At 40.2% G+C, this 13,860-nt stretch overlaps 1 protein-coding gene across 2 annotated transcripts; it reads right to left on the bottom strand.

The window, feature by feature from the left end:
• Nucleotides 1-209: 209 nt before the first annotated feature.
• Npm1 (nucleophosmin 1) lies at nt 210-11,625 on the bottom strand. 2 transcript variants are annotated; one of them, XM_075941355.1, is made up of 11 exons: nt 11,272-11,625; nt 9,723-9,802; nt 9,225-9,344; nt 8,924-9,017; nt 8,453-8,559; nt 8,306-8,367; nt 5,804-5,861; nt 5,502-5,585; nt 4,130-4,231; nt 2,158-2,232; nt 210-1,059 (listed from the first exon to the last, which is right to left on the bottom strand). In XM_075941355.1, the coding sequence occupies exons 1-11, from the start codon at nt 11,327-11,329 to the stop codon at nt 1,021-1,023; spliced, it is 879 nt and encodes a 292-aa protein (XP_075797470.1). In that variant the 5' UTR covers nt 11,330-11,625; the 3' UTR covers nt 210-1,020. The 2 variants fall into 2 exon arrangements, with proteins under 2 accessions (XP_075797470.1, XP_075797472.1); XM_075941357.1 differs by lacking the exons at nt 210-1,059; nt 2,158-2,232 and adding an exon at nt 3,044-3,378 and having other exon boundaries at nt 11,272-11,478.
• Between the last annotated feature and the right edge of the window lie 2,235 nt (nt 11,626-13,860).

The following is a 13,860-nucleotide window of genomic DNA, read 5'->3' as shown; positions in this document are numbered from 1 at the left end:
ATTTAAAAATGTCATGATTGCATGCCTGCTGTGTACCTGTATGTGTAAAATTTCCCCAGTAAGACTAAGGAACAAAGCAGCCCTTGACTAAGTTACAAAATGCTCAAATGACCAGGAAGACAAACAGTACCATACACAACCTTCTGGACATCTTCAATATCTCAATTCCCAACCAGATTCTGATCACTCTAAAGAACCAATTTGCTAAGTTAGAAATAAAATTTTAATATAAAAAAACAATTCAAGAAAACAAAGTCTAAAGAATGAAGGCAAGAACAATTGTCCCAAGAAAAATCCCAGAACTGCTTGCTCTTCTTGGGGACTATAAAGCTGATAATTATAGTTACAGAGAACCATATAGAAAACACTTAAAAACAAACGGGAGGTACACTTAAGATAGAACTTGAGTTGTCTTGTATGTAAGGATTCTGCCATGCATTGTGACAATACCATGTAAATACACAACTGCAAACCAGGATGAATGACTCATAGTGGTTTTATGGTTATTATGTTCATTATGTCATCAGGTTAATGAACAGAACTAGAGGAAAGTTGTTTATATTAGTCCCTAAAAATCTTTAGTCAAGGCTTATCATGAATCAACTTACAAACTACCTGGTCAGGAATGGAGAGACATTATTATGAGATTTGAGGGCACTGACATTTAACTTCAGACAATGTATGTTAAATAAGCAAATAGAAACAGTGCTACTTTATTAAAATACTGAGTTTATTTCACATGTATATTTGTCTCCCTACCATTTCCACATCTGACCACCACTATTACTATGTCCTATCATAACATTCCATACATACTCAAAACCAAGTAAAGGGTGGAGCTCCATCCTTGAAAACTAAACAGGCATTTTAGACAACATTCTTGGCAATGGAACCTGGACAACATTTATCAAACACAGTAGGGAAAGTTCTCACTTTGCATTATAAAAAGGACAGCCAGATATATCAACTGTTACAGAAATTAAGTAAGACGGAATATTTCAAACTGTTTAAACCATTTTCTTAAAGAGACTTCCTCCACTGCCAGAGATCTTGAATAGCCTGTAAAGGGGGGAAATGGTAAATAGATTAACTTTGTAAGTAAATACATTTCTTCAGTTCATTTTTTTACCAAAGGAAGTTAAGCATTTCAACTCAGACATATAGCATAAGATTCTTTAATAAAAGCCTCAAGCATAAAAAGAGCTGGCTATCTGGACACTGTTGCCTCGGATTGTGGCTCAACCACATTGTATTTATTTTTTTGTTAAACAAGACGGAATGTTTTTTTAAATATTTATTTATTGTGTTTACAACATTCCATCTGTGTGTATGCCTGCAGGCCAGAAGAGGGCATCAGACCCCATTACAGATGGTTGTGAGCCACCATGTGGTTGCCGGGAATTGAACTCAAGACCCTTGGAAGAGCAGGCAATGCTCTTAACCTCTCAGCCATCTCTCCAGCCCCATCACATTGTATTTAGGCTTCAAAATTTGACTAAGACTGTTCAAACATTGTTAAAATAAAAGTACATAAGCCCATTGACAAACGTGGCTTTAACAAAATCCATTTAAGGATACATGCAAACAAAAAATCTAAACTCATTTAACTGCTTACTTTTCCTGCTTTACAACTCTGATAAAATTTAAAATTCATGCCACTGGGAAGACACATCATTGGTTGTGTTTTCCCTTTACATGGTCCAAGTGAATTCTCCTAAGCTCCATAAAAGCAAAACTTTTCTGATATTTATATAAAGCCTCACATGTAAGGGCATTAAAATGCTTACCGCCAAAATTAACCCCATCTACTACCTGGAGAAGGTACTATCATTTCCCAAGAGGGTAAACTTCAGACTATGTAAAGCAGCCAAATGGAACAAAGGAAAATAGCAGCCTATTTTCTTAGCCAACAACACACTACACTAAGAGTAAAACTAAGTAACCAAGAGATAATTTAACAACTATTTAAAAGCTGGGAAAAATGTGTACTAAAAAGTTATCTGTTCAGTCTGCCAATTAAATTCTTTCCATGTATTTAAGAACTGTCTGTGGTTAGGAACCTTTTACAAGGAGCCAACTTAGGAGACTAAAAGTAAAAAAAAAAAATCACAATGAAAACTTTTGCCTTGGTTATATATCCACAGAAAATTCAGTTACCTCCTGGTCAGTCATCCGGAAGCAATTCTTCACATAATTAATGAACTTGGCTTCCACTTTGGGAAGAGAGCCACCCTATTGAGGGGAAAAAAGATTATTAAGGACATGCATAGGATTTCAGATACCACTAGAAAACTTTTCCATTCTAAATAACAAAGACATCTTTTGATGTCCAGAAAGACATAACAAGCAGCACATTAACCATAACCATCTTTTTTTAACATGCATTGGGATATTTTGCCATAGGTGTCAGGTCCCCTGAAACTGGAATTATAGTTGTGAGCTGCCATGTGGGTGCTGGGAATTGAACCCAGATCCTCTGGAAGAGTAGCCAGTGTTCTTAACCACTGAGCCCTCTCTCCAGCCTATGATCTTTTAATTGCTGCAAGCCCAATTCCCAAAGACAGTCAATTTAAAATAAAGACATGCAAATACAGCCATATCATGAAGCATGTTAGTCTTATCAACCTCTATTACCCAAAAGTAAATTTAATCCATCCAGGCTGTTTATAAAGAACTTGTGTTTTCCAAGAAACTAGGATAGCATACCATTTATCTAGAAACCAAACTACCCTTTACTAACTGCAGCACAAATCTGTCATGTTTCCAATTATGAATGTAGGCAATGAACCCCAATAACAGAAATACATAAGGCTTTGTGTTTATAATTTTCAAGGTATCTAGTTATTGCCTAAATACCATTAATTTATCAGCTTTAAAATTAACACTACAGATCATTCCTCATTTCATTTATTAAATGTATCACTTAACCAAAATCTTATTTTTGCACCGTTTTATGCATTTAGCTTCCAAATGCAAAAATCAATTGCCTCCATCACCCAGAAAATAAGTTCACTATATAGTAAATTTAAAATATTGTCACATAAATCCTTATTTGGTTTATTCAAAAAATTTATTGAACAGCTAAGGATACAAAGGTATTAAAACATGGTAAGAGATGAGGCATATGCACAAGTGTAGAAAGCAGTAAAGTTCTCTGCATCACAAGAGTGAAAGAAAAATGCTTTAGGAAAACAAGAGATTGCTTCCAGCGTGCAAGGGTGAATGGATGGCCAATCAGGAAAGGGGATTGAGATTAAATAGAAGACTTCAGTCTGGATTGTTGATGGTACTCAGTATGGACTATATTTGTTTCTCCTTTTCCTCTTTCCCCATCTTTGGGCTTAATTTACCAGTAGTGCCCAGGACTGTTCAATGCGCCTGCAATTAAACCAAGGAGATAGGACCACATTAAAATGGGGGGGAGGGGCACCATTTTAGCAGTGTATGCAAGGGATAAAAATTAATCAGTTGTGACACCAGGAAAGCTAAATTTTACAGTGCTGGCAATTAAAGTGCTAATTTCCAGTTCACTGGTGGATGCACAAAGGAAGAAAATCTTCTGAAGCCATGTTAGGCCTATAGGGCAGGAAAAACATGGAAAAGGGAGGGCAATTTTCCGTATTATTCCACATTTATTCCCAGTAACTAGTATGTTAGAACCATAATTCATCTGTAATTCTAAAAAAAATTTGAACTGATTTTTTTTCTATTTCCTACACATCCCAGGTCCCTTAAATTGTATTATCAGCCAAATGGCACAAGATAAATTTTACTGTTTAAGCCTAGATATAAGCCTATTTAGCTGTCAAATTCTACATCATGGACATAAGTTTCGATAGAAGGCAGAGGAATTATTCAAATTGCTGTTAAGTGCTTAAAGGTGATCCTGTTTTTTCTTAGTTATCTCACAAACATTAGCTTTACTTTTTCCAAGATGTTTACTGAAAATTCAAACGCCCTCTGCTGGCTCTACAGCATAAGCCCAGAAAAGGCAATGCTCTCACTCATTTTTTCCATCAGTGTGCATCCTTGTCCTTTTATTACAGTAAACAGTTTTTATGCACAAAAGTTTATGCCATTCACCATATAGTGGAAAAGACCAATACATTCAAAGGTAATTTTTACTTACTTTTTCTATACTTGCTTGCATTTTTGCCTTAATGTCTTCTACAGAACTAGGTCCTTTTGGTGTTTTAGGGGTTTTTTCCTGTTTTTTGAAGGACTCTTGACCCTGGAAAAAGTTTTAAAGGTATGATTTAAAAATTGTACTAAGTAATTACTATGACTTTTCAATTATTCTAATATAAACTTATACATAACTTCATGTAATTTTGTTTGTTGTTTCTAGCCATGCTTTTTCACACCTTTATTCTTTAAAAGGTTGAGGGATTAAATATATTAAGAAACCCAGTCTGGGATAGAGCTGGCTCAGAAAACCAAAATGTCACTATTTCATAACATTTATATGCATTGTTTTGCTTGCATGAGGATGTTGGATACCCTTGAATTAAAGTTAGACAGCCGCAAATTGCCATGTGGGTACTGAGAATTAAACCCTGGTCCTCTAGACCAGTGCTTAACCAGAGCCATCTCCAGCCCCCAAACCTGCTATTATTTATACAGTCCTGCCTGTCCCTCCTTAGTGCCAGATAAAAATTTAAAGGAGCATGCCACCACCACCTGGCTTTGGGGGGAGGGGGCTGACAAGCATCTCAACTCCTGTGTAATTCAGAATTCTACAGGAATGCAGTGGGCGTATGTATGATTGATACGAAGAAAAGGGAGGCTTGAGAGATGATATGAGCACTGGCTGCTCTTTCAGGTCCTGAGAGTTCAATTCCCAGCAACCACATAGCACCTCACATCATTCCCAATAATACTTGGTTCCTTTTTCTGGCATGCAGGCACAACACTATAAATAAAAATAAGGGCTGGAGAGGTAGCTCAGGTTAAGAGCATTGTCTGCTCTTCCAAAGGTCCTGAGTTCAATTCCCAGCAACCACATGGTTGCTCACAACCATCTATCTGTAATGGGGTCTGGTGCCCTCTTCTGGCCTGCAAGCATACAGACAGAATATTGTATACATAAATTTTAAAAAATAAAAGGAAGCATAGCTGGACAGTGGTGGCACACGTCTTTAATCCCTGAACTTGGGAGGTAGAGGTAAGTAGATCTCTGTGAATTCAAGGCCAGCCTCATCTACAAAAGAGCTATGTCCAGGACAGCCTCTAAAGCTACAGAGAAAACCTGTTTCAAAAAAAAAAACCAAGAAAACAAATTACTCAAAGTTCAGAATTCAGAAGAAAAAAAACTATTGATGCTTGGAGCTCATCCCAGATTCAAGTATTTTAATAAATTCTGCACTACAAAGCATTGTCATCAGGATTAACTTCCTTAAACACTTACCAAATTTTATGCAAAATAGATTCTTACACAGAATTTACTACTTTCTGTAACTAGATCAGTGCTGTCTTGTCCATTTTGTTACTTGGGTACTTACCTTTGATCTTGGTGTTGATGGTTTTAAGTCTTTTCCATTTTGGTTTGATTTTTGTGCATTTTTGGCTGGGGTATCTCGTACAGACTGCAATTAAAGAACGACCTTAATTATATCACTATGCCAGTGTTAAGCCATTTAATCAATAAACTGCACAGGAAAAATAAAATTTCTTTGAAAAGTTTATAGTCTACTTAGTTTAAGCAATTTTTAATATGAAATCATCTAAGCTCTTTTCCCTCCCCATGAGCACTAAGAAATCTCTCTCTTACTGTTTTTGACAATCTTGGTATGTATATACTTACTTTCTTCACTGGAACTTTTTCCTCAGCTTCCTCATCATCAAAATCATCGTCGTCATCACTAGAAGTGAAAAACATAATAAATTTGTCAGTTTGACAAAAGCCACCTTCAGACACTGTAGCTCATTTCCAATAGCCAAACATCAGTATTTAAAAGGATTAATAATATATTTAGGTTGCACTAGTGACACACACATCTGATCGCAAGTTCAAGAGATAGAGAAAGGCAGGTATCGATATGGGAGTTGAAGTCAGCCTAGTTCAAAGTTGATTCCCATAATGGCCATGGCTAACGAAACCCTCTCTGTAGAAACCAAATATTTAGGACTAACAAAGCAATGTTACTCAGCCCCTTAAAAAGCAAAATCAGGATGTCCGGACTGCTATTCCAGAGGACCCGGGTCCAATTCCCAGTACCCACATAGCAGCTCATAACAGTCCTATAATTCCAATTTCAGGGATCTGACACTTTTACAATTACATATAAATGAAACACAGAAGCACATGAAATACAAATTACTAAAAGAAAAAAGGCAAAAAAGCCAACTACTCAAAACAATACAGTATTTCTCACAATACTGTTACTACAGATTATAAAAAGTAGTTCGGTTTTGCTGTTAGTAGTAAAGAGCTTTCCTCAATCAGTAGTTAATACTGCTAAAAATGAGCTCTCCCTAGAACATACAAATTTTTAGTTATTTATCCTAATTCGATGTTCAAATCTAAGGTAGAAAAATTATCTGCAAAGAAAACCTCGAGTCTCACACTTGGTCTCGATAAGGGAATAAGCTACAAAACTTGTAAGTAGATTTTGTAAGTTTAAGCTTCTTAAATAAAGGTAGGCCTTTTAAAAATTAAATTAAAAATTAACTTAAATTAAGAACCCCTATAAGATCAAAGATGCTTGTTTAACTGTACAAGTATTAAAAATGATCATTTTAATCTAGGGAATGTAATCCAAACATGTTGAACCTTATTTATTCTTTAAGAGGTAATTTAGTAAGAACTCAAGTACCGGAGTGACCGATGTCCACAGCAACAGCATTTCCCAGGCCATAATGAGTACAATCATTTGTCACCACCAGGATTCTGTTATGTAAAATGCTTTGAAAAAGCCAATGTATAAAACCCACTTGCAGGTAACTACATCTTAAGGAATACTGGATAAGCATCAGGCCGTGGTGGTGCACAACTATTATCCCAGTACCTGGCAAGCAAAGGCAGGCAGACCTGATTTCATGGCCAGGCCAATCTATTGAATTAGCCACAGGGTAGCCAGTGCTGTATACCACACTAAAATCCTGTCTCTGTGGCAGGAAAAATAAACATACAGTAAAAAACTTATTGTCTTAATGCTTCTCATTCAAAGTTTTACACTTCATTCCAATGTGTGTGCAGTGTTTGGCAAGGCTTATTTATTGGCACATCCTAAAGCTTTATGTGCCATTAGAATTAAGATGCCAGATTGCAATTAACAGAACAATCCACTTCCAACTACTTGCATGTTATTCAAAATCTCAAAAGGAGCTGCTTCTCACTTTCACAATCTAGCTCTAATATTATGATCCACATGGCACTTGCTTTAAGAGGAAAAGTATAAAATGTTCTTTAGTTACAGCATGGTTTTTTATAAGGGAGTGAATCACACTACTTGGTAAGTGCCCTTTAAGTATTAAGTACGAAGTTTAATTATTCCAATCTGTGTTTAATCCAGAAGTTATAACTGTATTCAGTTAAAACTGAAAAAGCAAGAACTTTATGCAGTAATTACCTTTTTAGTAGTGGAGAATATTGTTAGCATTTATACCATCTCAATGCCACACACATAAATCCCATGCTTTTTGTGAAATTCAATAAAACTGCCCAGCACTAGAGATGCAGAGGTTGAGTGGATCTGTGAGTTCATGGCCAGCCTGGTCTACAAGTTCCAGGATAGGCTCCTAAGCTACTGAGAAACCCTGTCTTGGAAAACCAAAAACCCCATGTGGAGCTGCTTTCTCTAATTAGAAAGATGCCAATTTCTATAACCTGAGTTATCATTTCAGCTCCTTAACCATATAACCTCATACACAGAATTAGGTATTGTCATCATGCATTATCTAAAAATGATTCATTACCAGGATTTCATTAAGAAAGTCATCCCCAGGCAGTATTGTCCCATGGGACCAGATATATATCATGCCTTAGGAACTCATGTTTACTTTTCTACCTTAATCCTCATATGTAATATGCTTTCAATATACATGACCAATCCCAAGATATTCAAGATCAATTGTCATATCAAGATTTCATCTGTTTTCTAATATAACCTGACCATAAAGAACACACAAAATCTTATTTAGCCATCTTCAAGAAACAAACCAATTTACCATTCATTACAAATGGTAATCCTTTACAGGTAATTTAAGTTACTGAATCACAGGGTCCACTGACAAAATTTTCCTATACATCCTTCATGGTATATGTAATATGTAAAGTTTCTAAAATCATACTACTTATACTTACTCTTCATCATCCTCATCATCCTCATCATCTTCATCATCATCCTCATCAAGTTTTACTTTTTTCTTAAAGAAAAATAAATATTCATGAGCAAAGCCATCATTCCTTGGTGAAAGTCAGAAAACTTGTTTAGTTAAAAAAAGTCTTTACCTGTGGAACCTTGTTGCCACCTCCAGGAGCAGATCGCTTTCCAGACATACTCAACAGCTTTACATCCTCCTCATCTTCATCTTCTGACTCTGCATCTTCCTCTACAGCTAAAAATTAGATATACTGTTGAGAACTTAGGAGTAGAGAACGTATGGTATTTTTTAAATAAAATTCCAGTAAAGAAACCTTAAAATAGAAATGCTCTGTCTAAATACATATTAGCAGGTTCCCATTTCAATATAAGACAATTAGTACTATAGCCTGCTTTACTAAGTCTGAACTGGAGATCTGGGGAGATAGCATGCTAGATAGAGGCCCAGGACCCATGTAGGGGTTAAGAATAGACTCTAAGGCAAATGATCTTGCTTAACCTGGACATGTATTCCATGGTCAAATAAGTGCTTTTAAAAATGCCAGTTCTAATCAGAAACTTAGAAATACCACAGATTAAAAAAAAAAGATCAAACATACCTACTAGATGCTGTCCACTAATGTGCACAGGCCCAGAACCACACTTCAATCTTAAGACCACAGGGGGTGTTATTTCAAATCCCCCAAGAGAAACCTAAAAATGAGCAATTTCAATCATTAAATATTGTCAATGTTTTACACCAAGTATCCTCAGCAGTTATACAATCAATAAGTAAACCTATTTAGAAGCAGCAAAAATAATCTGTCACAGAAAATGTAGTTTTTCGTTGAATTATCTTTTGTGTATCCTAAATTAGTCTTAGAGACTAACATGAAATTCAATGTTTAGAAATATACTTACTGTTGGCTGTACAGACATTTTCAAAGTTGCCAGTGTTACTTTAATTGGACTGCCTTCATAGTTCATTGCTTCTGCCTCTACGATGTGTAATTCGTCTTTTGCCCCAGCACCTAAACTAACCTGTGAACAAAAAGATACTTCAAGCCGCAATTTTTTTATGAAAACCCCTTATAATTTCTGTCCTCACTACTGATGAAAACCTAAGCATCTCATATTTAATAGACATTAACACTATGTTTCTAATACCAATCAGCAGTACAGCTGGCAAATAGTTCACATTCCTGCATAGCCTTAATAAGCAATTTTAACAGTAACTGTTGAGTACAAAAAATATTTTAATCGGGCAAAGATGTTGAGTGCACTATTTGAGGTACAGAAAATACTAAGTTATAGTGATTCTTTTTTCCAGCAATAAGGAAGCACCAAGTCCTGACAAATCACATCAGTAAGAACCAAGTGGCTGGATTTTTGTAATAGGTAGTTTCAAAGTTTAAGTACCGTTCTTAGTGATAACTGGTGCTCATTCTCATCATTATCCACCTTAAAGTGATAATCTTTGTCGGCTTTTAGTTCACAGCCTGTAAAAGAAAAAAAAACGAACTGATCAAGGAGATGAACATGACATCCTAAAACCAGCAACTCATCATCTAGTTTTTAACTAAAGTTCTCTGTGGATTCCACTCTATACACAAACGAAGTCCATAAGTTTTATTTTCTCATAGTATCAATGAGGCACTATTGCCATTTTCACTGAAGATTCAATGACCTAAATAAAACTGGACCTTTACATACATAGTAGCTGAAGCTAAACTCAGAATTTCCTCTTTTGAAACCCAGTTCACCTATGTTAAAGAGTGGCTACACATCACCAGTAGGGACCAATTTTGTGTCTCTATCCAGAACGATTAGGTATAAAACCCTTCGTGTACACTAAGCATGTATTAAACGTACCCTTCAAGTGGGGGGACTTCTAATTCCTCTAAACATCAGTTCCTGCCTGTTTACTGCTGTTAACAGACCTCAGCACAGCTAATAAGCTAAAAACTTGAGTCACTGAAAACCAAACTAAAAAATTCTTTAAAGCTGATGTACACACTAAGTGTGTGGTAGCAGGGTTTAGGGGTGAACCTAGAAGCCCAGGCTCCTAAATAAACAAACCCTCGTGGCACACTTCTCTCCCTGGCCCCTCCATCACCAGATCTGGAAAAGATAGTGGTCCTCTTACACATCAGCCCGGTCAGTCATCTGCAGTGTGCTGCTGACTCCACCTACCGCAAAGGCAGGAAAGGGTCTCTAAAATCACTACCATGCCCGTGGATGCTAAAAGACCTGAACAAAGACCTTCAAATACCCTGAAGCCACCAGCCACTTAAGCATTTCCCGCCCAGCACTCTCGACTAAGCTACAGGACCCAAGGGCTCAGGGTTGACCAGACACCACCATGAGAGCCCGGATGTAGAGCCCACACCCCCTCCCTACCCCCAACCACGTGGCAACCACGTGTTCTCAGGGGTTGCGGCCCCCTCCGCCGGAGGGCGCCTGCTCGGCCGCATCCTTACTGGCCGAACCCCTCGGATGCTCCCCGATGTGGGAGCCGTGGCCCCTGGAACGCAGGGCGGACTGCCCGCCCGTGTACCGTCTCAACACGGCGACGCAGGCCTCACTCTGGAAGCACCATCCTCCTGGGCCACCCGCCGGGGCCCATCACTAAAAAACCGGACACCAGGCGCCAAATACTTCCCGCTCGAGGTGAAAGTGTCGCCGCAGGCCCTGCTCACGCCGCAATTAAGTCCGCCTTCTAGGCCGACCGAGCTCTCAACGCCCGCGGCTCGAGGCCGGGCCTCTCCCGCCCCAGGTTTCGGTCGCTCCCAGCCTCCGGGCCTCGGCTTTCCCCGCCCGCCTGCGGCCTAAGGCCCCGGCCGTCCCTCCTAGCCCTGCGGCCTCCACCCACGCCGCGTTCACCTCACGCCAGGCCTAGGCGGGCCTGCCGCCGCCCCCCCCCACCAGCCACCAGGCCCCACTCGGGCCCTTCCCGCCAGGCAGTTACCGAAAAGGTAGTTCTGAGGCCTTAGAGGGCTCATGTCCATGTCCATGGAGTCTTCCATGAGGTGAAGGCGCGTTCTTCGGTGGCAGAGAAGTCGGACGGAGGGTTCTGCCGGCTGCTCCTCAGAACAGGCACGCAGGACGGAATCACGCCAGGGAAAGGACGCGGGCTCGCTGCACGCATTTATGGCCGCTGGAGATCTCGCGAGATCCGCTCTAGTCCCGCCTCCGCGAGCGTGTTCCCGACCCCCCACACACACGCACTTCCCGCACCGTCGCGCTCTTGCGCAAGCGCTCTCCTACCCCATGCCTTTCTACCGCGCCCCCCCACCTCTCCAGGTGCTTGGCGGGCTCACACTGCGCACGCGCGTCTTCTCCTCGCCCCGCTCCCCCCAGCGCGGTCGCCCGAACGCAAGCGTGCTTTCCTTTTGTAGCGGGCTGATGGCGTCCAACGCTTCCACGTCTTCTCGGCTTCGGCACGCGTGCCCTGTGCGGAGAGCCTACGCAGCCCACCCTAAAAGATGGCGACTGCGGGCAGGGAGGCAGCGAGCGACTCCCTTCCCTGTTCTCTGCCCTCCGCTTCCCCGTAGACCTGCAACAGGCAGAATCTCACGATATGATTTACTCGAAGGCTTGGTCTCAGTTCATCCTTTTCCCGTAGAGCTTCGGGAGCCGAAAGCAGAGTGGACGGGTCGTTAAGGAGAATGATTCTCTACCGGTCACTTAGTCGGCCATGCTTTCTATACCTCTTATTGAGACATCTCCAAAGTCCTTTGGGGGCCAAAGGGAGCCCAAGTCAGTCACCTCCAAAGAGCATCTTTCTTAAAGTGTAGGAATGTGCAGAACTGAGACCGCGCATGTCATCTTCATCATTCCCAAGGAAGGCATATGAGTTTTAAGAAATACAGAAGCCTTAATGCGAGGCTCTGGCTGGGAATTAGTGTTTAAAACTGCACCCTGACAAACATCTCTCAGTCTTGGGTGCTATTTGAGAGCATCCTTAATCTTTTTTATCTCAACATAGCTAGCAAATGTTAGGATTATTGGGAGGAACGCAAGTGGTGATACCCCTGCTCCCAGATTCTCTTTACTCCAGAGATGGTCCAGTTGGGAAGAACAGCTATATATTATACGCATGAGCCAATTATTAACCAAACCCTAAATCTGAAAGAAAAAAAAACCAGCATCAATATGTGAATGGGGTCCATTTCACTACAACTACAGGAGAAAATCCTAAAACTTGGGAGAATTGTCTGTAAACAACCTGAGAGAGACTGGGGAAAAGAGAAAAGCACGTGTGAACAGAATTTTGCCATTCAAAATGAGAACGCTTCCAGTCCAGGTGCAGGAGGATGCTATTTGAGCAGTGCAGGGTCAAAGTTAACTACTTAATTGCTTCCTAGATTCTGGATCTTTTTAAAATTCCGGGTCTTAGTGACAGTTGTGGCCCACGCCTTTAATCTCAGCACTCCAGAGGCAGAAGCAGGCAAGCGGATTTCAGCGTTCAAAGCCAGCCTGGTCTGCAGTAGTAGCAAGTTCCAGGACAGCCAGAGAAACTCTGTCTCAAAAAAACCGAAAATAAATAAATCAAAGAAATGCAGCTCATGCAGAGACTAAATTATCACTAATGTAGATTAACACACTGTAACATTTCAGGTATCTTGTCTAACTATAAACACATGACATTGGGGGGCTAGAAGTTTCGCAGACTCCCTCTTAGGCAAACAGACAGGGAGAGGGGCCAAGGCAAGATAACATGTCCAGCTTCTTAGCTTTACAGAAAGGCTTGTAAGCTTTTTGTCTCCCTCCAGAGCAGGCATTCTGCTGACAGACAGGTTCAACAAGCTCAAGGCTGGCCAATCAACTGTCCTAACTTTCTTCAAAATGACCAACCCTAAACTAGGGGAGGAAAACTTGAGACTTCTAACCTAGCCCTGGAGAAGAGGCTGGCTTTTCCAGCTCCACACAGGTCTCTGTGAGTCTCTGCTTGTGTAGGCTTCCAACCCTCATACACACCTTCCCGCTGCTGGTCCTGCCTCAGTTCTCTGCTCGAGTTCTCTGCTGCTACACTATTCACTTCAGATTCTTTCTGCCTTTAATTCTTTCTTGGCAGAGAAAACAAACCTAATCTAGACCCTACACTGTATCAGAATCAAGGATTGATTGTGCTTTTTAAGTAGTTCTTTTTTTTTTTTTCTTTTTTTGGTTTTTCGAGACAGGGTTTCTCTGTAGCTTTGGAGCCTGTCCTGGAACTAGCTCTTGCAGACCAGGCTGGCCTCGAATTCACAGAGATCCACCTGCCTCTGCCTCCCGAGTGCTGGGATTAAATCTTTTTTTAAATATGTTTTTAAGCCGGCCTTAAAATGGTGTTGCAAACCTTTAATCCGAGCACTTGGGAGATAGAAGTAGGTGGATCTCTGAGTCCAGGCCAGCCTGGTCTAAAATCAAATTTCCGGACAGCCAGGGCTACACAGAGAAACCCTGCTTTGAAAAATAAACAAAACCTGTGTTTTTTTTTTAAGATACCCAGTAATGAATGTTTACTGTCTTTTTCATTGCAATTATATAGACCTATTCAAACTGAAAAAAAAAA

Source organism: Microtus pennsylvanicus, chromosome 11 (genome assembly GCF_037038515.1).
Source record: "Microtus pennsylvanicus isolate mMicPen1 chromosome 11, mMicPen1.hap1, whole genome shotgun sequence".
Lineage (NCBI taxonomy): Eukaryota > Metazoa > Chordata > Mammalia > Rodentia > Cricetidae > Microtus > Microtus pennsylvanicus.
Note: the sequence above shows the minus strand (reverse complement) of the source record. Positions and strands in the feature narration are given on the sequence as shown.